Source organism: Spermophilus citellus, assembly GCF_964194105.1.
Source record: "Spermophilus citellus genome assembly, chromosome: 18".
NCBI lineage: Eukaryota > Metazoa > Chordata > Mammalia > Rodentia > Sciuridae > Spermophilus > Spermophilus citellus.
The window spans coordinates 56,309,339-56,332,474 of record NC_138200.1 but is presented as its reverse complement, the minus strand read 5'-3'; the positions used below and the strand labels follow the sequence as shown (position 1 = coordinate 56,332,474).

The following is a 23,136-nucleotide window of genomic DNA, read 5'->3' as shown; positions in this document are numbered from 1 at the left end:
CTATTCTTTTTCCTTACTCAGGAATACTGCCAGAAATTATGAGAGTAAGTCATCCCCATCATAGCTACTTCTAACTTACTTAGAAAGCTGGCCACCAGTGAGTGATAAAACATTCATATTCATTTATTGAACACTTACTGTGTGCCACAAACTATCCTAAGTACTTGATATTAACAATCATTTACAGCTATTATTTCTATTTTGTGGCTGGGGGAACCAAGACATTGAGGTTAAGTAACTAACTGTTCAAAGTTACACAGCTAATAAAAGTCAGAGCAGCCTTTTGTTTTTTAGTTTTGATTTTTGCAGTGCTTGGGATTAACCCATAACCTCCCACATGCTAGGTAAGCACTCTACCTCTGAGCTACCTTCCCAGCCTTACAGAGCAGTTCTGAACCCAGGCATCTAACTCTTGAGTTTGTATTAACTGAGTGTTTTGAAAATTAAATGCGATGATCCATTTAAGTGCTCAAAGTAATCCTTGGCACATAGTGAATGTGCAACCATTTTGAAACATCCCAAGTAGAACCTCAGCATGGAGCTCTATGAGAGAAAGGCATTTGGATTGATTAAGTACTTACTTTCTTTTAAATGTAATTTTCAAGACAAATATTTCATGCCTGGTGTGAATGAACTCTAGTTTGGTGGGCAGTCATTTACTACTATTAACTCGCCTTGGACCTGTGGAGGTCAGAAAGGAGTTTAAGTTTCCCTGTTTTGATATTGGAAGAGGTCCACATTCCTGGCATAGTTATTTTTCTGGCTACAAATTAACTAGGGCACTTCCTTCTGGACCTCCAGATCTATAATTATCTAAACTGTACACAACCTTTGGTGCAGACTAAGGAAAGTTCTGTGCTTGTTCTGTACCATCACAGAAACTTTAGAAATGACCTCAGCACCTGTCTCTTCCATGGCTTGGCAACCACACAAACTGACAGAGTAGTCATTCTGCTCTAATCTTTGCCACTGTTGACTTGAACTCTTCTATCATCTTAATTCTGTTTTTTCCTCAATGGATTTTATGCCTACCTTGACTGAGAAATAAATAAAAAGATGGATTACCTGTACTCTCAAAACGAGTTCTGTGGTGCTATGGACCTTAATGTTGCAGCCACTACCATGAACATATTCCTAGATGCAGTTGATGGCTGTTTGAGAACTTTTAAGTGTAACAAACTACATTACCGAGAAAAGTACTGCATAATCTTTAGAAAATGCCAATTGCGAGGAAAGGCTTCTACTACTTTTGAATTTGGAAAGGAAAGTTAAGTTTAAATAGCCCTTGGGACTATAGTAATCTTCATTATGGCTGTGGGAATGAATTTTCACAAAGGCAGCAGTGGGTCTTTCTTCAGTGCCATATTCTCATCAACTCAGAGAACTCTGCTTAGGTAGCCCAGGTTGAAGAGCACCCTGCTAGCAAGCCATGAGAAGTCACTGCCTGAGAACTCCCACCCAGCTCTTTCCCACCTCACTTCACTGGCTAGAATGAAACAGACAAAAGCAGGAAAGAACCAGTAAAGATAAAATTAATTTATTTGCCCTCACAACTTCATGGGTTGCACTGGGCCCCTAAGTCCCATAAGCCCAGCCTGCTGCAATGGGCTGGGGGAGTCAAGCCTGCTCCCTTGTGTAGAGCTGCCTTGAGCTGGGTCCCTCCTGACCCCAGCATCCTGTTCCCACATGCAAGGGGTGCACAGATCCTCCTACAGCAAACCAGGGCCTGCTTCTGAAAGCAAAGCTGGCTTTGTAGGTAGCTGTAGCACTGACCCCTGTGGGCTTAGGTGGATTGGAGGGCAGGCAGGAGGGTGTGGTTCAGTGCAGAGAGCTGCTATTCTGCTCTTCAAAGGCCATCTTGCCCAGAAGCTGGCTGTCCAATTCCACCCCACTCACAGGCAGCTGGAAGAAGTTCATTTCAGCTGCTAAGGCTGCCATGGCGGAAGGGTCCTGGCCAAACTGAGCTCTCAACATCATGTCCATTTTCTCTAGTCTCCTCTTCAGTCGCTTAGCCTCCCGCTCTCGGATGAGCCGGGCCTGCCGCTTTTCTGGTGTTTCATTGGCCCTTTTCAGCCTCATGGCCTCCCGATCTCGCTGCAGCCTGCGTGCCCGCTGTTCATCTGTCTCCTGCATGCGCTGTAGGCGCTTGGCTTCGCGGTCCCTCATGCGCCTCACCTCCCGCTCCTCTGGGGTTTCATTGTCACGCCGACTCTTTTTGGCTGTGCGCTCCCTTTCTAGACGCTGCAGCCGTACTTCCAAAGGCTCATTCTGTCGCCTTAGGGCCCACTTGCGTACACTGGGGGTCTGGGCTTCCAGTAGCTTCCGGTAGGCAGCACAGTTGTTGCACACAAGCAGAATTCCAGCAGGGTACACTGGAGGACTAAAGGTAATGTCCTTCCCCTCAGTACTGGAGGGGCCCTCACTGTGGGCTGGGGGTAGGGATTCCATATTAAGTACTTCAGGAAGTTTCTCGCTAGAAAGTAAAAATTTTGGATGATTAATGTTTCCTTTTAGCAAGGTTCAGATATCTATCCCTAACTTACTTTTTTCCTTCCAGGCCAGTTTCTCCAGGTTCAATTCTGGAGGTTAGTTTGAATGGTTAAGAGACCACTTCTCTTTGGGCTAGGGCATCTCCCAAGTCTTAAAGCCCACCAGAAATTGGAGATTAAACCACCTGCCACAGCAACCCAGCAGAAGTAAAGGAATCCTTACAAGTGGAGCTGGAATACCAGTGTTTGGGAAGAGCTGTGCAGGATCAAGCCTACCGTGTGAATGAAGGGGCCTGGAGGTGGAGGCTTCCTTTATGGCAGGGTACAGTCATTCTACTGTCTCACTAGCTCCCACTTGGCACTGCCTGCAAAAAAGGCAGCCTCTGTCTTGTATACCAGGCAAACAGGATGAAGACAGGGTGTTCAGAGTTCCAGTCTTCCTAGGACCCAGTGGAGACTATGTCCTCACACGAGAATCTATTCAGCATCCTGAAACCCTTTCTCCACAAGTTAGCATTAGTGTTCCTGCACTTCATTTCATCTCTTTCTAGTTGAAAAGGTGGGGGTGGGGTGGGATTGGAATTAATTTCCCTTTGAGGTCATCTAATACATAATGTCATGTGTCAGTCACTTTTGCATTACCTTTCTCTAGCCTTTGTTTTGATTTGGAAAAGTAGAACCCATACCCAGTAACTTCCTCCCAGCACAACAAGGTTAGGTGCCCAACTAACCTGTTAAAAGTGGCATGGCTGGTGAAACGGGCTCCACACACAGCACAGTTAGATCGTTGGTCCTCCGAGTGGATTAGGAGGTGGCGACCCAGTGACCCTGGGGAGCTAAGGGCCCGTCCACAGACGGGACACATGTAGCTCTTGGCGCTCACCACTGCTGCAGTGTGCTGTAAAACAGAGCCTTAATCTGTCAATCATGTACTACCTTCAGGAAAATCTGCACCCACAGAACTTCTGAAAAACATCCCCTTTCCTTAGTCTCAGGACAAAGGACTTAGAACTATTCTAGCTTAACTCCTGGAAAAGTCATAGCCTGTTGTGTTAGTGGACCTTCAAAAGGTCCTGGCCACTCAAATCACTGTTTAGATTAATTAGCTTGAATTTTTGTTTTTCCTCAATTCGTTTGTTTTCTTTTTTTGGATGTTGCTGGGGATTGAACCCAGCGCCTTGTGCATGTTAGGTAAGCACTCTACCAACTGAGCTATATTCCCAGCCCCAATTGGTTTGTATTCTAAAACATATACAACAAATCTGTGCCAATTAAATACAATAAGGTTGAAAGGAAATATAAATTACAACTTTTCTTTTTTTAATTAATTTTTTTAGTTGGAGATGGACATAATACCTTTATTTTATTTATTTATTTTTATGTGGTGCTGAAGATTTAACCAAGTGCCTCACATGTGCTAGGCAAGCACTCTACCATTGAGCCACAACTCTAGTCCTCCAATTTTTCCTTTTTTGAAACAGACAATGATAATATACTATAGTCAGCTCTATACACAAAAATCATGAATAGCAGCTTTTCTATAAAGTCTCCAATATCTACTCATTTACCAATGCTAAGAACTTAAAGAACAAAAAGATACAGCAAGCTGTACACATTAGCTTGAGTTCTGACCACATTCTGAAACATGTGGCTGGTTTGAAGAAACAGCAGAGTTCCAGATCCCTCTTCAGAGGCTGAGAGGAATTCACACTTGGGATAATTTCTGTCTCCCTGCTCACACTGTGCATGTACATTTGTTTGATTAAAACCTTATTTTTAAAAAAAAATATTTATTTTTTAGTTGTAGTTGGACACAACATCTTTATTTTATTTATTTATTTATTTTTATGTGGTGCTGAGGATCAAACCCAGGGCCTTGCACATGCTAGGCAAGCACTCGCTCTACCACTGAGCCACAACCCCAGCCTTTTAAACCTTATTTTTATTTTTTTATGTGGTGCTGAGGATTGAGTCCAGTGCCTCACAAATGCTAGGCAGGTGCTCTACCACTTAGCTACAAACCCAGCCCTACAAGTACATTTTAAAAGAATGATCAAAATCCAAATCTAGGAGCTAGCTGGGAATATTGGCATACAACAGGTATTTGTATCCTGCCTTTCCTCAATCTTTAAAAAAGTTTTTTTTTTTTTTTTTTTTTTTGGTACTGGGGATTGAATCCAAGGGTACTTCACCACTGTTACATCCCCAGTTTTTTTTATTGTTCATTTTGAGACAGAATCTTACTACATTGCTAAAGTTCTTGCTAAGTTGCTGAGGCTGGTCTCAAACTTGTGATCCTCCTGCTTCAGCCTCCTGGTTACAGGTATGCTCCATAACTGGCTTCTCAATCTTTTCAAGGCATTCTTTGGGAGAAACATTTTGCACAAACCAACTGTCTTTATGGCACAACCCAGCTGCCCTATGTACTGATTATTTGTCAATAGAGATCACAAGGCACAGGAGGCCTGTAATTGGATCAGTGTATAAACAAGTCTATTATTCCTATCCCCTTATTTATACTAACTTTCATTGGTATTTCAGAAACATTTATGTTGGCTTCTTTTTCTTAAAAAGTCCTTGTAATTAGTAGATATTAGCTTCTATTTCATTATTGAATATATGCACTAAGTAATTTAGAAAAAATGTGGATACTTAATTCTCACAATGTGTCTGTCTAGGAATCAAGAACATATTTACTCAACATATCACACTTATTTGCTAAGGTATTCTGAGGAATGGAGTTTTTGTTTTTTTTTTTTTTTTTTGTGGTACTAGGAATTGAACTCACGGGCACTCAACCACTGAGCCACATCTCCAGCCCACTTCTGAATTTTCTTTAGATCTCACTCAATTGCTTAGTTGCTTAGTGCCTCGATAAACTGAAGTTGCGATTCTCCTGCCTCAGCCTCTGGAGCCTCTGGGATTACAGGTGTGCACCACCACACCCAACTTCAGCTAGTACTTTTAAAAATTAAGCAAAAGATCCCCCTGCCTCTGCCTCCTGAGCAGCTGGAATTACAGGTGTGTACCACCATGCCCAGCCTGGAGTCTTTTTTTTTTTAATATTTATTTTTTAGTTGTATACAATACCTTTATTTTATTTGTTTGTTTTTATGTGGTGCTGAGGATCGAACCCTCACACGTGCTAGGCCAGCACTTTACCGCTGAGCCCCAGCCCCAGCCCTGGAGTGGAATCTTGATGGAAGCAACAACCTACAAGTCCTTTAGGAAGCAGAGGCAAAGGCCAATGCAGGATCTGCGTCATAATCAAGCTACCAGTGTTCAGGTTCTAGAGCTCACAGCTCCCCATGTCATACCTGGTACACGTGAGCGATTAGCTGTTCCCGACTTCCACAGTCTAGCTGGCAGAGAGGACACTGGCAGAGCTCAAGCAAGGGATCAGAATTCAAATTCTCTGTGACCTGCAATTCAACAAAGAGGCAACTCCTGATGATTCTTCACTAATCTCTTCCTTGTCCCACCTCTTTAAAACAGGTATCCTGTTAAAAGGAACACCATCTGATATCAAGTGTCAACCTTAGGTTTTTGGGATAGGCCAAAGGAAAGAGTAATAATGTTTGAATAGGAATTAAATTTTATTGCATTGAGCCAGGGATGGTGGTGCATGCTTGTCATCCCAGCTACTTGAGAGGCTGAGGCAGGAGGATTATAAGTTAAGAGGCAGGCCTCTCACAATTTAGTGAGGTCCTATCTCATAATAAAAACCAAAAAGGCTGGAGAATATAGCTAAGGAGTAGAACACCAAGGGTTTCATCCCTACTCCTGACAAATAAATACATAAAGCTCGCATCTTTTTTTTTTTAAGAATTTTTTTTAATATTTATTTTTTAATTCTCGGTGGACACAACATCTTTGTTGGTATGTGGTGCTGAGGATCGAACCCGGGCTGCACGCATGCCAGGCGAGCGCGCTACCGCTTGAGCCACATCCCCAGCCCGCATCTTCCTTTTTTACATTTTTTTTCCCTGTCACAAGGCTAGGATTGCCCCAGAGAGAGCTGATATTTATTTATTTATACAAACATACATAGCAGGGATTGAACCCAGGGGTGCTTAACAACTGAGCCAAATTCCCAGTGGGCTTTCCTCATCCCCTGACCTTTTGCCTTAGCCTCCTGAGTCTCTGGGATTACAGGCATGCACCATAACACCTGGCTGAGAGCTGATCTATTTTCTCTCTCTAAAATAAACTCTGGAGGGAAAGGATTAGCTTCCCTTTTATGAATCTTTAGGAAACAACTTAGTGAGAAGGTGATGCCTCACTAAATTTGACTTAAATTTGCAAACATACTCCAGAATACATCTCAGAAAGTTAGCTTCCCATTTTGCAAAGGTGGTTCTGGTTATTCTGTTTAAAAAGAGAGCTGTATGTGGGTGCAGGAATGTGGAAATAGAGAAGGAAAGCCAGTGTGAGGAAGACTGTGTAGGAGGTGTGGGCTTCCATGCCACGAGGGAAGAGACATAGGAAGGCCCGGGAGACTGGAAGAGGCAAGACTGTGACATGTGGGTGAGAAACATCAGGGCAAAGTATAAGGGTAGGGCTTTCCTGGACTTAGGAGCCATTTTCACTTGCCTCATGCTCTACTACTTCTTTCCCACCAACAGGATGCTCTGCATTTTCTAACTCTTTTTCCACTTTGACCACCCCGCCATCTTCCTCTGATGTGTGGGAAGAGACTTCATCTTGTGTGGTCTCCTCTTCATCACCCTCACTGTCACCTGGAACACATAAACTGGTCACTTGTTCTGATTTTTTTGCAGAAATACATCCTCAGCTGCTGTCCACCTAGAGCTTACAAATATAATGGAAAACATTTTCAGATCTTTTGTAGTAGAGTTTGTTATCAGTTAACAAATAAAGTTTGTTGCATACAAAATTATGATTAAGTGGAAAGCAGCTATCACTGTTATTTATTATGCCACATGTACACTAAAGAGAAAACCTGAGGTAAAACTGTATTGGAAAATAGTCATAAAAATAATGCTTCTTATGCATGGTTCTCAAATATCTGACACTTCAATTCACACTTCCCCAACCACCTCACACTGAGCTCATTCCCACAACCCATCACCTCTGATTACCAACACTTCTCACTGATTTTATTACTTACTTTTCTCCATAAACCTCTGCACAGTTTCTCCATGGTGTCACTGACTATTCTACTGTGAGCCACACTCATTTATTCCCAAGAAATCCCAAGACACACTTAAAGAAACACCAGCAAGTTTTTTTTTTCTCTTATGTCAGTATTTGGGCCGTAGTAAATTAGTTAAGAATGATGTCACTTTGTAGGGAAAGGCCTCTTTGTTACAGTGGAAAACTCAGCACAACAACCAACCTCAGGCAGTGTGGTGGTACCCAACTCACTGTGTTCTTAGTCCACTAATGACACAGCAGTCTAAGCTGAATAATATGTTTCTGTTGGGTTTTTATTATTATTATTATTATTATTATCATCATCATCATCTGATGGATAGCTAAATGCATTTAGTTGAAGGAATGTGCCATCCTTTACTTTATAATGAAACACCATTTCTTATGACTTGATTAAGAATTGAGCCTGTTTTAGTATTGGAGGCAGTATGTGGCTGTGGAGAGGTCCACCCATGGCTGGGTAATCTATAAGATTTCTCTATTACTTATAAAATAGAAAAAATATGATAAAAACAAAAACAAATGGAATTTTTTCAAAAAGGAAAAAAAGTAGTAGTGGCTTGAAGGTCACAAGGAAGAGGAAGCCAAGCCTAGAGAAGCTATCAAACTCTAGCCCTCACCCAATCCCACAGATCTCAGACTCCTGGGCCTAATGTGAGGAGAGAGAAATACACTAGGCTCTCTGCATCTGCAGTGAGACTCAAATTTCCTTGCTAACAATACTACTTGTCTTCTAATATCCCTTACATAATTTCAAAATCCACCATTGTCTGGGCAATGCCAATTCCATTTCCTTTCTTCATGGGAAGATTTAACCAGATCATCTGCTAGTAGTTACATATGTTGTGTTAGATACACCATCAGTTGGTGGACTAGATCTGACCCTGGAAAGGCAGTTTAAATCATACTATATTTTCTCACCAGCTTCCTACTTGGTACTTTGAATACTTGTAGGCTTAGTCTAAGGCAATGTTGTATCAAATACATTTTTGTAATTTATCCATTATCTAAATAGTCTACCAGAAAGATGAAAGAAAGAAAGAAAGAAAGAAAGAAAGAAAGAAAGAAAGAAAGAAAGAAAGAAAGAAAGAAAGAAAGAAAAAGGAAAGGTGTGTTGCCTACAGGGATGGTGCAAGTTTTCCACAGTGGAGACCTATTAGATTCTGGTAGTTGTGGTTATTCTTACCTGTTACTTGGGAAACTGGTGAGTCCCATAGATTTTTGGAAATTTGGGACTCATTTTTCTATACATAAGTGATTTTTAATTGCTAAATTATTTTTGTGGTTGTTGTTGCTTAATGATTAATCTGGGGAAAATCGTAGTTCCTACAAGTTGCTGAACTCTCTCCCTCTTTGTTCTCCCTAGTCTCAAATGGAGAGAAATCAGAAATGTTTCTCTGAATTGATATTTACAAATGACCAGTATCTAGTGGATGAGATCAGGACAGTATGGAAATCTTCCTAGGAAATAACACATCTCAAAATGTGTCTGTTCAGGCAGGCTATGAACAGACAAACCATGAGGCTCAACTTGTGAGAGCCTATCTTTTCCATCTCCTAACCACAGAGATCTACCAAGAGCTTTGGTATAGGAAGATCTGGACTTCAGCATTTTATGTGTTGCATAATCCCATTACTAAACAAACCTATAAAACATTAAAACTGGATCCTCAAGCAAAAATTCATCAATGCCACACTTATGTTTTATTAATTATAAATAAATAGATCTTTGGAGACAGGGATTTTTTTCTTTTCATTTGACTTAGCCTAGGAACTACTTGAATACTAATTATTCCTATGTCTCTATCACAACCATCACAAACCTATCTGTGTATGGCTATGGCCTGTGCCAAGTACTGTAGTCCAAGAGTTAAAAATAAATGTAATGCCAAATCTGTCCTCTCTCTCTGAATAAGCATATGCTCATACATCTTAGAACCCTTGTAGGGACACTGAGGATCCACATATCTCCTTCTGTGTATCTTCCTCCCAACCCCCATGCATAATCCCCAGAGCACACACACTCTGATAATTCTTCTCCCATTGCCCTGAGTCATTACCAGAAGGTGCAGAACTCACTGCTACTGGAGTCCTGATCTCTTAGTTGTTGGATAGCTTGTCGCTGACTGCCAAGGTCTCCAGGAAAATCAGTTTTCATCATCGCCTGGCGGGCTTGCTCTTCTAGCCCAGCAAATACTTGATCCCCTGGTGGTCACAAGGAAAAATAGTCAGGCCACCAGCTGGGCAGCACATCCCCAGGCAAGCTGGTTGGAAGGTCAGACCGTTCAAAGATAGGAGACAGGCAGGTACCCTGTGGTGGGGTCATTCATCTCCAAGTCAGCTTGCTGCCTCCAACAGCTTCTGGGCACAGCTGTTCTTCCTGGGCAGTAAGCCAGATGCTCTAGAAAGCATTGCTTACTTTTCTTAAATCCCCTATTCTTGACTCTTCAAAAGGTGATCAATTGGTATTTTATAAATTAACTGCAGAGTCTCAATTCCATTTACAACCTTCCATCAGATTGGGAAGATAGAAGCAAAAGAAGCAAAATGATGGGATGAAAACAGGGCAGTAAATCTGGGTAAAATCTCTACACCTTAAATTACTTGCATTATAGTCCTCACTCAGTGTCTACCTTGGACTATAATCAAGTGCTTCAAATAATTCTTCTTATTAAATTTCTCTAATTACATCTTTCAGTCACTCTCCTTCCAACACATGTTCTATAAATTCTTTCTTGACTTTCTTTCTAATGCCTATCAGAATTGCCATGAGAAAATCAACTGACTGGAATAATGGACAAGAAGGAGAACAACATATGAACTAATTTCTGCTGAAGAAAAACTTCCTGAAACATGCCAACTGATTTATAACAAATAATATTTATCTAGTCTTCTTGGGCCAATGCTGTTAGGATGGTTTTTTTTGGTATGCAGTACCCCCAATCCCTGGACCTTTCCTTGATTTTGCATTTCCTTCTGATGAACTCTGTCTGGGATCCATGTACTTACTGAAGAGGTTAATATTTCACATTCTTTGATTTCCAGGAGACCAGGCATAAGGAGAATAGAGCATTGGGTTTCCCTAGGTTTCCATTATCTCAGATGGAAACTACTGTCCCTACTCCTCAGCAGCAAGAGGGAATAATAGAAAGCCCGAGTGAAACCTGTGACAAGTGAAACCTGTGACAATAAACCATGCTCTTTCTTACTAAAGAGAGAAAGAAAAATAAATAGACTCGGCTCTGAGACAATACAATAATGTGAAAGGAAGAAACTAGTGAGTTGAAGTGTGCTACTAGTTCTTGGATAGTGAAAAGAATGATGTGGGGCAGGCTTCATGTGATGTACTTTGTCTTTCATTCAGCAAATATTCTTGAGTAAGAATAAGAACTAGGGCTGGGGATGTGGCTCAAGCGGTAGCGCGCTCGCCTAGTGTGCGTGCGGCCCGGGTTCGATCCTCAGCACCACATACAAACGAAGATGTTGTGTCCGCCGAGAACTAAGAAAAAATAAATAAATATTAAAATTCTCTCTCTCTCTCTGTCCCCCTCTCACTCTCTTTTAAAAAAAAAAAAAGAATAAGAACTGAACATCAATTATAGTGACTATTTGACATTTGTTAGTTCCAGACTCTATTTTACATGCTATGTGGTAGCTCTATGTTACAGGCTGTGTGGCAGGTATTACTACATATATTATACATATAATATATACGTAATATATATTCATTTTTTAAAATATTTATTTTTTAGTTGTAGTTGGACACAATACCTTTATTTATTTTTATGTGGTGCTGAGGATTAAACCCAGGGCCTCACAAGTGTGAGGTGAGTGCTCTACTGCTGAACCATAACCCCAGCCCCATATATTCATATTTTTAACAATACATTACATTTTTATATTAATAATAATAATAATAATAATAATAATAATAATATTTTGTACCAGAGATTGAACCCAGGAGCATCTACCACTGAGCCACATCCCATCCATGACTACTATCTATATTTTACTAAGGAGAAAACAAAGGTCTATAGTGAAATCAAGTATTCAAACCCAGATCTGTGCTTAGAATGGTGCAAGGCCCTATGTTCAATATTCTCCTCCGCATGGGGTAGGGAGTAGGGAGTAAGGTAGTGATGGTCAGGAAAAAACCTTCTCTGTTCCTCTCTAATGTCCCTTTTTTTGATGGAGTGAACCCAAGGCTTTGCTCATGTTAAGCACATGTTCCATCCCTAATGTCCATATTTTTAAACTGCTTTCTAGTAAAGATATTAAGTTCAAGGTTAGAAGGTTCATCAAAGTGGTTTTACTGAAAATAAACACTGGTCTATGTGTGGCTCTGATCCTAGTATTGATGTTATCTTCATACCGTGAGAAATTAATACATACAACTCAAATGTCAAAATAATGTTTTTAGGACCAGTATATGAGAAAGGAAAAATGATGGTTCTGATACCACGTTGACTTACCATGCATGGATTAGAGTAACCGACATTATGGCAATTATGACTCATCCTGTGGGTGGGAATGGAGGTGGATAGTGTTAAAGTGTACTTGTAGCTACACAGTCCTCAAGTAAGGAAAAAAATAAGTTGATTTAAGTTCACCTTCACCAAATCTAAGGTGACACACCGAATATAATTCACTGTTAGAGAAAGACAAAATGAATTCTGTATTAGAGTGTTTCCTCTTCCCTCTTTGCAAAAGTGAAACATTTAATTTCTCCATGTTAGTTTTATTGAAACCACAAGACCTTGGCCAACTGGCAGTCACTGAATTCTGGCATGCTTTTAGATCTAGGGACCACGAGCAGATATGGTACTATGGAATAAGTTATGTACGAGGCATATAATTATCAAGGGCAAACATTTCTTATCAGTGATACTTCTGATCACTAAAGAAACCTAGTCAGAAATCAGTAGGTTTATAAAATGCTAAGAATGGCTGGGCATGGTGGCACTTGCCTGGAATTCCTAGCTACTCTGGAGTCGAGGCAGGAGGATCACAAGTTCAAGGCCAGCATGGGCAACTTTTATCTCAAAATAAAATTAAAAAGAGCTGGGGATGTAGATTAGTGGTACAGCACTTGCCTAGCATGTATAAGACCCTGGGTTCAATTCTCAATGTTAAAAAAAAAAAAAAGCAAAGAATAAACAATACAGAGCTGGGGTTGTAGCTCATCGGTGGAGCGCTTACCTAGCATGTGCGAGGCCCTGGGTTCAATTCTTATCACCACATAAAAATAAATAAAATAAAGGTATTGTGTCCAACTACAATTAAAAATGAATATTAAAAACAAGAATGAACAATACATTTTATCACTTTCACAGTAGAGAATTACCATTGGATCAGTAGAAAGATATCTAAAAGGATGTGTACTTTTCAGGAGTCATGAATTCAGCTACTCTTTATCAACATGAACTCAAAATTTATTTTTGCCTACTGATGTTGTCTAAATATTTCAGCCTTCATACATCAGAGAGGAGTCTATTCAGTACAATTTCCCCATCTAAGGCTCCTGCTGGCAATCTCACCTAGGATAATTGAGATAAATCAATTCTGTCCCTCTTTTTTGGCAATTTGGAAAGAAACACTGCACTTTTATTCTATTATTGACTTGGGAAAAAAAGCTAAGGTTACTGTTATTCCTCAAGGTTATTCCTACTTTAAATATCACCATAAAGTAAAATATTTAAAAAAAATTTAAAAACACATCATTGGAAAAAATTAAATAGATTATCTTCTGGTAGCTTTTATCTAAGCTCTGGCTCTGATTCCCTAGAATTATCCTTGCATAAAAAAATAGTGAGATTTGCTAAAACTATGTCCTGTTAACTCAAGTACAATGTGACCCATAGAGATATTAGTGTTTAACAAGTGTTATAGAGTTGTCTGATTTTATAATATAGAATTATTTTTTCATTCTTGAAACTGTTGGAGTAAGTTAAAAAAATATCCACTGGTTTCTAGATATTAATGTACAGCAACCATCTTATTAAATGTGGGTATTTATTTGCCTGTTAATATTTGGGTTCCATAATAAAAAGCAAATAAAAATCTCCCTTTTTCTTTGATATGAAATCAAAATACTGTTTGTTTTGGATTTGGCTAAGGTTCTGGAGACCAGATAAAAAAGAGGCCATGCAAGCCACTTTGGAGAACAAAGTGGCTTCTTGCCACTTTTGAGGCAAGAAGACTGAGATGAAATCATTAGAAAGGAAAAATATTTTATAATTCTCTTTATTGGGTCCTTGGTATTCTAATATGTTATACATGATGGCAGAATGCAAAATTCATTTCATATTACACATATAGAGCACAATCCTTCAAGACACTGGTTGTACACAAATATTTTCACACCATTTGTGTCCTATACATGTACTTAGGATAATGATGTCTAACTCATTCCACCATCATTCCTACCAGTTTGCCCCCTCCTTCCCCCTCCCTCCCCTTTGCCCTAACTAAAGTTCCTTCATTTCTCCCAAGCTCCCCACCCCCAGTTGCCATTATGTGTCTGCATCCTCATATCAAAGAAAACAATTGGCTTTTGTTTGGCTAACTTCATTTAGCAATATATTTTTTCAATTTCATCCATTTACCTGAAAATGCCATGATTTTATTCTCTTTTAATGCTGAGTAATGTTCCATTGTGTATATATACCAAAGTTTCCCTATCCATTCATCTACTGAAGGACATCTAGGTTGGTTCCATGATTTAGCCATTGTGAACTGTGTTCCTACAAACACTGATATGGCTGTGTTCCTGTAGTATGCTGTTTTTAAGTCCTTTGGGTATAAACTGAGGAGTGGGATAGCTGGGTCAAATGGTGGTTCCATTCCCAGCTTTCCAAGAAATTTCCATACTGCTTTCCATATTGGCTGCACCAATTTGCAGTCCCACCAGCAATGTATGAGGGTGCCTTTTTCAGCACATCCTCACCAACACTTATTGTTGTTTGTATTCTTAATAGCTGCCATTCTGACTGGAGTGAGATGAAATCTTAGAGTAGTTTTGATTTGCATTTCTCTAATTGCTAGAGATGTTGAACATTTTTTTTCATATATTTGTTGATTGATTGTATATCCTCTTCCGAGAAGTATCTGTTCAGTTCCTTGGCCCATTTATTGATTAGGTCCTTGGTACAATTTTTTAAAATGGAATTTCAGGCTGACTGAAATTAAGAAAAGCAGCTAAAACATATTCTCTAAGAGAGCAGATGTCAGCTTCAGAGAAAAGGAGCTAGTCCTGGGAGCGAGGAGCTTAGAGTCCATTTCTAGATGACAGTCTTATTTGTAACCCAGAAAACATTTGGCCTTTGTTTTTTGGGGATTGGCTTTCTTCACTTAGCATTATATTTTCCAACTTCATCTATTTACCTGCAAATGCCATGATTTTATTCTCTTTTAATGCTTAGTAATATTCCATTGTGTATAAATACCAAAGTTATCACGTTGGGAACATAGCCATTACCACACAAGAACGCTTACAGAATGAAAGGAAGACAAAACAAGCTGTGCTTTTTAGAAAAGACCTTAAAGCCTTTTATTCTTCCTTCTCTGTGAAAAGCTTTCAATTGAAGTTAAAGATTTCTAGTCTCTGATGTATCTTGTAATCTGAAAGCAAAAGTTTCTTAAATAAAAGAAATTTTCCGTTACTTAGTGGTTTGCTTGGATCAAACACACTAAATGTGAGTGTTAAGGGACTATATTTTCAACCTCTCTAGAAACAGTGAACAGAAATTTGTTCTCAGAAGGAGGTGAGATGGGAAGGAAATAGGGGGAAAGATATAAATAGATCTTTTAAGCCATCAGTAGTTTCTCCATAACTAATAATTCTGGGTTTTTATTCCAAAAGCTTTGCATTGGCCTCTATTATTGAAGCAAGTAGGCTAAACACAAATCTGTCTGGATGTTTCTGGGGAAGGATCATGCCAGTAATTTAGATATAAAAACAGTCCTGAGGAAAACCAAGGGAGTGCCAAAGCAGCCTGTTCATTGGCTTCTAAAGTGGATCTGACAAATGTTGCTGGGCTAAGGCAGTGGGATTCTTAATATATCCCTTTAGGCGTGTTTTAGCTTCATGCCACATAACTTCTTTCCAGAAGGCAGATGTAATGAAGCTCAGCCATTACTCTGCTCAAGTGCTGATTGGCTTTGACATTTAAGCAAAGCTTCTGCAGAATTTCCTGTCTCCCAGACCTTGAGTCCATTCCATTTACTTTAAATAAACAAGCATCATTAAGTTCAATAAATATGACTGGTTCCATTTTACAAGGTGATAGGAGACTCAAGTCTGTTTGCCATTATTGTTATGGCCAATGAGAAGGTGATCTATTGAAAAGGTTAGGATTAGCTTTAGTCCCTAAAATAATAAATAAACAGAAGATCTTAGGAAACCAGCAAATCTCAGTTTCTTGTCTTCTTTGGTCAAGCTAAGTCAATCACCTGAAAAGCCCTCCCAGCTCCCTGCCTAAATGTATCACTGAAAACAGCCCCTTCCTGGGGCATTTAATTGCAGCTGAATGTTTGTGTTCACAGCCCCACAATAAAGGCCCTTTTAATATTCACCATTGAAGAACCTGCAAAGTCCCATTCACTCCACAAACAGTATAATGTTCACTTGCTTGACTCTGGTAGCTGTGTTTCTGCACCTATAGATATGTGATACTATCCCCTCCTCCCTGGCTTATTGGACAATCTATTTTTCAACTCCAATAAAAGTATCAGCTCATCTCAGTTTTAATTAACTATCATGGAAAGAGATGCAATTGATGGATATATAGTACATGGACACAGACATAGGCCACAAAAGTCTTTGCTAGCTCCCCTGTCCTTACTATAATCCTGCCATCATTCCACCAGCTATTTTTCCTCAAATCTAAGAAGTCTTTCTGGCTTAGGCTGGGCATAGTGGCATATGCCTGTAATTCCAGCTACTCAGGAGGCTGAAGCAGAAGGATCACAAGTTTGAGGACAGCATGGGCAACTTCATGAGATCCTATCTCAAAATAAAAAGGGCTGGAGTAGGGCTGGGCATACAGTTCAGTTGGTAGAGTGCTTGCCTCGCATGCACAAGGCCATGGGTTTGATCTCCAGCATCAAAATAAAGAAACAAACAGATAAATAAATAAAATTAAAAGAACTGGGGATATAGCTCATTGGTAGAGTGTTTACTTAGCATGTGCAAGGCCCTAGGTACCTCAAAAAAAAGGAGTAAGCAGTGTCTTTGGACACGTAAGTTTTATGGGTGAACACTCAATCCTACAATTGCCTTACTTGGAAACCCATATCTCCACTAAGGGTAACCTACCTGCCCTGACTTGTGGTCTATGTGTCTTATCAATACTCATCTTCAACCAGAGAGAAGGCAAACCTCCTGAGCCTGTTGTGAATGACCTATCCTATAGACACTTCAGGTTATCTCCCTTGACCAACCTCACATTCAGGTACACTGCATCTTACTATTTTAGCAGCAAATTCTATATTGTTCCTAAACCATTCACCTTCACATTAGCAGCCAAGCACATCTACTTATTTCAGAATACACTTCTGGAAGCATGCAACTGATTACATTTTATACAACTTTCCCAGGACTTAAATAGAAGAATGATCATGTAGAGAGGTTTGCTACCCTAATGTCATTAATATGTCAAAGCCATCTTAATTCCTCTGTTCAACTATTTTCTCTCCTACTCTTGAAACTACCCAGAAAGATAAGTACATAGTGCCTGACATATAATGTCTTTAATTAGTTTTAGTTCTTTTTTGGGGCTTATTTTGTCTTAAAATCTTTCATATTTTTTACCTCTGAATTCTTTTCAGATGTTGTTATACTTTACTCAATAAGTCCTCCTTAATCTGTTTCTTATATGATAATTTGAGTGAGAATGCTTATCCCCCTGCATTACAGAAAAATGGCTAATTATCCAAAATGTACATAGATATTAATAAGGCACTTTCTGAACATTCTTTATGAGCAGTGCTAGAAATAGAGTTACATATGGCAGAGGGACACACATGGCATACAGTCCCTGCCCTCCAGAAGTTTACAATCTAATGTTACATATAATATACATATGAAACTGTTGAGAAACAACACAAAGCCATTGCATATGCCTGGTCTTCCTATTTTTAATCTCTCCCTCATGTGATCCATCCCATGCACTACTTCATACTATCAAAACATTGCACTCTAAATGTCACTCTACACTCTCCCTGTTTAAAAACCCTTGGTAACTTCTGATGGTCCACAGAATGAAGTCTGAACTTGGTCTCATGTTCAGACCTCCCCAAACATCTCTAACTTCATGTCCTCTGACTTCTGGACAAAAGAAGCTTCTGCTTTATGAAAAGTCTCCTTATCCTCTGAATACATCATGTGCATTCCTTCTTGTATCTTTACTCACATCATTCTCCCTACCCAATTTTCCCTTTCTCTTTTTCAACCTATTTTCTCCCTCTAAGGCCCAGTTTAAGTTCATGGTCTAGGGCCTCCTTGCTATTTTAGTCAACAGAATTCTCTTAACATCCCTTCTCTTAACTTGTATAGTACATATGGTATACAGCATCCCTATTTGGTATTTAACCTATACTAATGTTGTATTTTTATATTATCTGTATATGTATAAGAGGCTACATTACAGTTTATTTTGTTTTACAATCCTAACATCTATATCCTATAACTATTCATTAATGTTAATGCTAAGGATAAATCAAACACATATACCCCAAGTAAGTTTCTAACATCTCATCCACTAACCTGACATATTTAAAAAAAAATGTTTTTGTAGATGTGGATGAACAGTATGACTTTATTTTATTTGTTTATTTTAATGTAGTGCTGAGGATCAAACCCAGTGCTTCACACATGCTAGGTAATCACTCTGCCACTGAGCTACAGCCCCAGCCCATGACATATTTTAAATCCATATATCCAAAACCTTTAACCCTTTCTTAACTAATTAGTGTGAGCTGCTCTCCCTAAATTCAGATTACTCTTTCATTCCCTCCTTCAACATCCCCAGATTCTGGAATACAAAGCCCAATACTCACAGTGAACTTTATTTGGATTTGTCTGTTTCCGACGGGACATGTTTCCCTAATCCAAGAGCTCTGGCCTTTCCCAGTTTCACGACTGGATATATTACTTCCTCCTTGCCAGCTGCTAAGCTATAATAAAAAAAGATATTGTTAGCACATGTCATCTTTGTTTTCAAAAAATATACAAAATTAAAAGACAAAAAGACTTTTAAAAGTAGTTCCTAAGCACATAAAGCTCACCTATCACAATAAATAATTGAACTAATGAAAGAGAGAAGTGAATAAATCTCTACCATAATATCAAGGTCCACCATAATGTCAAGGTCCAAGAAATTTAAGAGGAGATTCCCTCAGATGACTTAGAGAATTTTACTCTAAATCCATCTGTGGAATTCAGAATCCTGTTAAGTGATCATGATCACAGGAGAGAAAAGGATGCAAAATTCAGGAAAAAGGTTAGAAGTATTGTAAGCTCAAAAGGATAAGTCCTATGGATGTGAAAGGAATCAAAAGAAGCCAGTGTGGCAGCTCATTTGTCACATGCCCACTGGAAGTCAAGTCCTGCAATCTGCATGAATGGGAGCCTCTAGACTTTTTTTTTTAAGTTATCTTGCAAGCCGGGTGTGGTGGTGCACACCTGTAATCCAGCAGCTCAGGAGGCTGAGACAGGAGAATGGAGAGTTCAAAGCCAGCCTCAGCAATGACAAAGCATTAAGCAACTCAGTGAGCCCCTGTCTCAATAAAATACAAAACAGGGCTCGGGATGTGATTTAGTGATTGAGTGCCCTGAGCTCAATCCCTGGTACCCCCCACCTCCCAAAAGAGAAGTTATCTTGCCTAGAGGTAACAAAAGCATCATATCCCTGTGAGACAGAAAAGTCTCAATGAAAACAACATGAGAAAAAGAGCCTCTATTTAGTGATACAGGACAGTGCTGAGCACCATGGATGACAGGACACTAAAGCAAATCAAACTTCCAATGCTAAAGACTGGCTCTTACTAGAAGAGCCAAATGCCACCCACATTGCTGAGTACTGATTCAATTTCCCAATGTGGAACCCAAATCTGGTCCTGCTCCCATGTTCTGGAGAGGTGGGCAAAGCTAATAACCTTAGAGCCTTTTTCAATTTCTGCTCTGTGTAGCAGAGACCAGTGGGAGGAACACAGAAAAGCTCCCTTGGTAAGAAGTGCTGCAAAGACATGCATCTGCCCTGCTTATATGGAAAGGGACAGATACTTAATTCAGGAAGATCCTGGTTTACTACAAGAAAGACTGGCCCAGTATATGCATTGTAGAAAATCTAAATGGATTAGTAGCAGAAGCTATGACATTTTCTTTGAAAGAGTGAATAAATGATATTTTAAAAAATTATCTTTCCTACCAAAGACACGAATATGGATCTGGTCACCCAAGTTTTCTTTCAGTGCCTGCCTTCTCAAATTGTACTCTTACATAAAAATATAGAATTGTACTTTATTGTCTTTAGAGGAATGATGAGAGACTACTACTAGCTGTCCTTAGCACTCCAGTTAATGAAGACCTGCCTCATGTTATGCCAACTAACTCTTCTACATAGTGAGAAAGGACCTCAAACCTGTAATCAGATCCTGCCTCCCCTTACCAAAAGAAAGAAACCGCAAATGGCAAAGACAGGCCTCCACAGGAAGTGGCAAAGGAAGCAGCTTTCAGGCAGTCTTCTATCATATCTGCATATCAAACACAGTTCTTTTTCAGACCTTTAATTAAAAAAAAAAAAAGAAAAACTCCAAATGTATACAGTAAAAACCAATTATTATTTAGAGGGTAGTATGCTGATATCTACTACTAATAATATGTGTTCTCTTAGTTTTGTATATATCATTTCTAATCAAGTAGTTAGTTATTCATGGAAGCAATGAATGAATATCACTTCAGATCTTTTCCTTTATGTCTCTGGAATCACAAAGAGGAGAGTTAAATGAAATGCAGGTTGTCTGTTAATCTTTCTAAAATAGATGCCTGTATTGTATAAACAAAAAAAAATGGAATCTTGACTAATCTATATTTTCTCCCCCATCAAGATCAGAAATTGAAATTGTGAGATAAAGGTAATAAGGTCTCTTCTGAAGGAATGCCAAATAAATTGAATCTGGCTCAATTCAGATAATCTTCGAAAGACAACAGTTCAATACAAAAGCTACAGGTGCAAGAGATGAGTATCTGCATATTTAAATAGTGTCCACTGCCTCTCACAGTCCTCCTAGTGGCCTAATGGGGAACTGACCAGATGGTACCCCCATGGGACTTTACACCTGAGGGATGGAGGGAAAATAAGCAAATGCTCTCCCCTCTCATAAAACAAAACAAAGCTACAATAACAAAAACATCCACCAAAAAAGGTCTGTAGGGTCATGGACTCTTAAAAATAAATATGGAAATAAATAAACGGCACTGAAAGGACACTCCTGACCACACAGCAAGATCTCAGAGGTTAGGCAAGTGTTTAATAGGAAGTAAAAGCTAATAAAAACCCATGGACAGGTTACTCTAAAGGTCATTCATTGCGTTTTACATCCAGCTGTGCCTCAATTTCCAAGCCCAAATCTGAAACTAAACCCAAAACATAAATGGAGAGCTGCCAGAACATCTTCATCAAGGAAACTGGAATGGGAAGAAAGATAAACCGAGGTTCAGGTCTACAAGGGATTCTATTTTAAAAGGAAAGCAGCTTTTTTCCTCTTTAGAGCGACTTTGTGTCTTCCGGAGGGTGCGACAGCTCCCCTTATCACGGTCTCTGCTCTCCCACAGGTGTTAGATTGCAGTTTCCAGGGCACAGCACAGATTTAACAAGGGAGTGGGTACGGATGCAATGCCAGTCTTAAGAAAAGAGGGTGCACTCCCACCTCCTGCTCTGGTGCAGTTCCCACGGAGCAAAGTAAACTCGCCTGAATCCAAGTGACGTGTATCTGCCAAAAAGGAGAGGGCAAGAAAGCTGTTCACTCAGCTGCTTTGCTGTTCCCAGGTGCCCCACAGGTCGGATAAGGAGCGTGTGTATGATCAGCTGAGATATTCCCTACGGCTTTTTCAAGCACAAGCACAGGTAAATTTCCAGGAATTTCAAACAAGAGCCAGAGGTCTTCTGAAGCGGCTCAGACAAACCCTCAGACAACACAGTCGGCTCCAAAATCTAAATTTAGAAGCTCTCTGCAAGACCCAGACTCCGGCACTAACACCCCCGGGTCCGCACTCCCACTCTATCCTCCCCTCCCCCAGCTCCACCCAAGCCTGTCAGACGCCGGGGCCGCCCTGGTTGTACTCGGCCGGAACGCAGCCTGGCACCCGCCGCAGGCTGACCGGGGGCCCTTGCAGGGAGGGTGGTGGCGCGGACGACCCCGCGCCGGGGACCGCTGAGGGACAGAAAGAGGAACTGCCGGGGTGGGGCCGCCGGGAGGGCTGCTGGACCAAGGGGAAGGGTGAGCCCTGCTGCTCCCGCCCCTCAGGCCACAAGGAGCCCCCGACCCCCTCCCCAGACGCAGACAGACAAAAGGACCGACAGCCAGCGGCCCACAGTGAGCGAGGAGCCCCTGCATCCTCGGCCGGGCCCCGAGGAAGGACGCGGGGGCCTCTTTACCCGGCGCGTCGGCGCTCGGCTGCGCTCAGGGTCCCTGGGCCCCGCCTCCGGACAGACGGACCGCCGGACAATGGGCCCCGGGCCGCAGCTCCGGCCAGCTGGGCCCGGGCTCTCCAGGACCCGGCCGCGGCGGGGCGAGGGCGGCTTCGAGCCGAACCGGTGGCGGGGAGCCGAGGGGCGGTGCTGCAGACGGACAAAGCCAACGGCAGACAGACGGACGGAGGGGGAAAAAGATGGCGACGCGGGTGGCGGGAGCGCGCTGCTCGCGCACCCTCAGCGAGTGGAGCGCGTGCACGAGTCTCACCTCTCCCCCTCCCCCCTGCTCCAGCCTTGTCCCCCTCCCCGCTCTTCAGGCGCGTGCCTGGCGCTGTGGGCGGGGCTTGAGGAAGAGGGGGTCCAGGAAGGCGGGACTTAGGAAAGCATCCAATCACTGACGTTCAAGAGGGGCCTCCCTACATCCTCGAGACCCCGAGACCACCCAGCCTCACACCCTCCTCGGTCTTTCTCAGGTGCTCTCAGCAGGGCATGTGAACTCCACCTTGACTATCTGCTCTGATCCTGGTTTCCTACCTCACCATCGAGCTCAGCCACAAAACCCACATCCCCCAACCACAGCTCCACCGCAGGCTACCCTTCCCCTTGGCCCAACCTTAACAACGCCCCCCATCGCAAACCTCTCCCCCGCCCCACACCTCACCGCATCTTCAAACCCCAAGGCATTCAGTGTAAGCGAGACAGTGGGGCCACAGCCTCTGTGGGCGGGGCTAAATTCAGCTGTAGAACCTCAAACTGGAAAAATGCTTATATTTCTTTTG

General features: G+C 41.1%; 1 protein-coding gene across 5 annotated transcripts; it reads right to left on the bottom strand.

Moving 5' to 3' along the window:
* Positions 1–1,511: 1,511 nt before the first annotated feature.
* ZNF821 (zinc finger protein 821) lies at positions 1,512–22,924 on the bottom strand. Of its 5 annotated transcripts, none has more exons than XM_081274201.1 (9): positions 22,322–22,924; positions 21,594–21,656; positions 20,333–20,447; positions 18,723–18,839; positions 9,744–9,869; positions 7,083–7,228; positions 5,807–5,911; positions 3,221–3,387; positions 1,512–2,473 (listed from the first exon to the last, which is right to left on the bottom strand). In XM_081274201.1, exons 4-9 carry the CDS (start codon positions 18,760–18,762, stop codon positions 1,819–1,821), a joined length of 1,239 nt encoding a protein of 412 aa, XP_081130327.1. In that variant the 5' UTR covers positions 18,763–18,839; positions 20,333–20,447; positions 21,594–21,656; positions 22,322–22,924; the 3' UTR covers positions 1,512–1,818. The 5 variants fall into 5 exon arrangements, with proteins under 5 accessions (XP_081130327.1, XP_081130328.1, XP_081130326.1 ...); XM_081274202.1 differs by having other exon boundaries at positions 20,333–20,417; XM_081274200.1 differs by lacking the exon at positions 20,333–20,447 and having other exon boundaries at positions 1,513–2,473.
* Between the last annotated feature and the right edge of the window lie 212 nt (positions 22,925–23,136).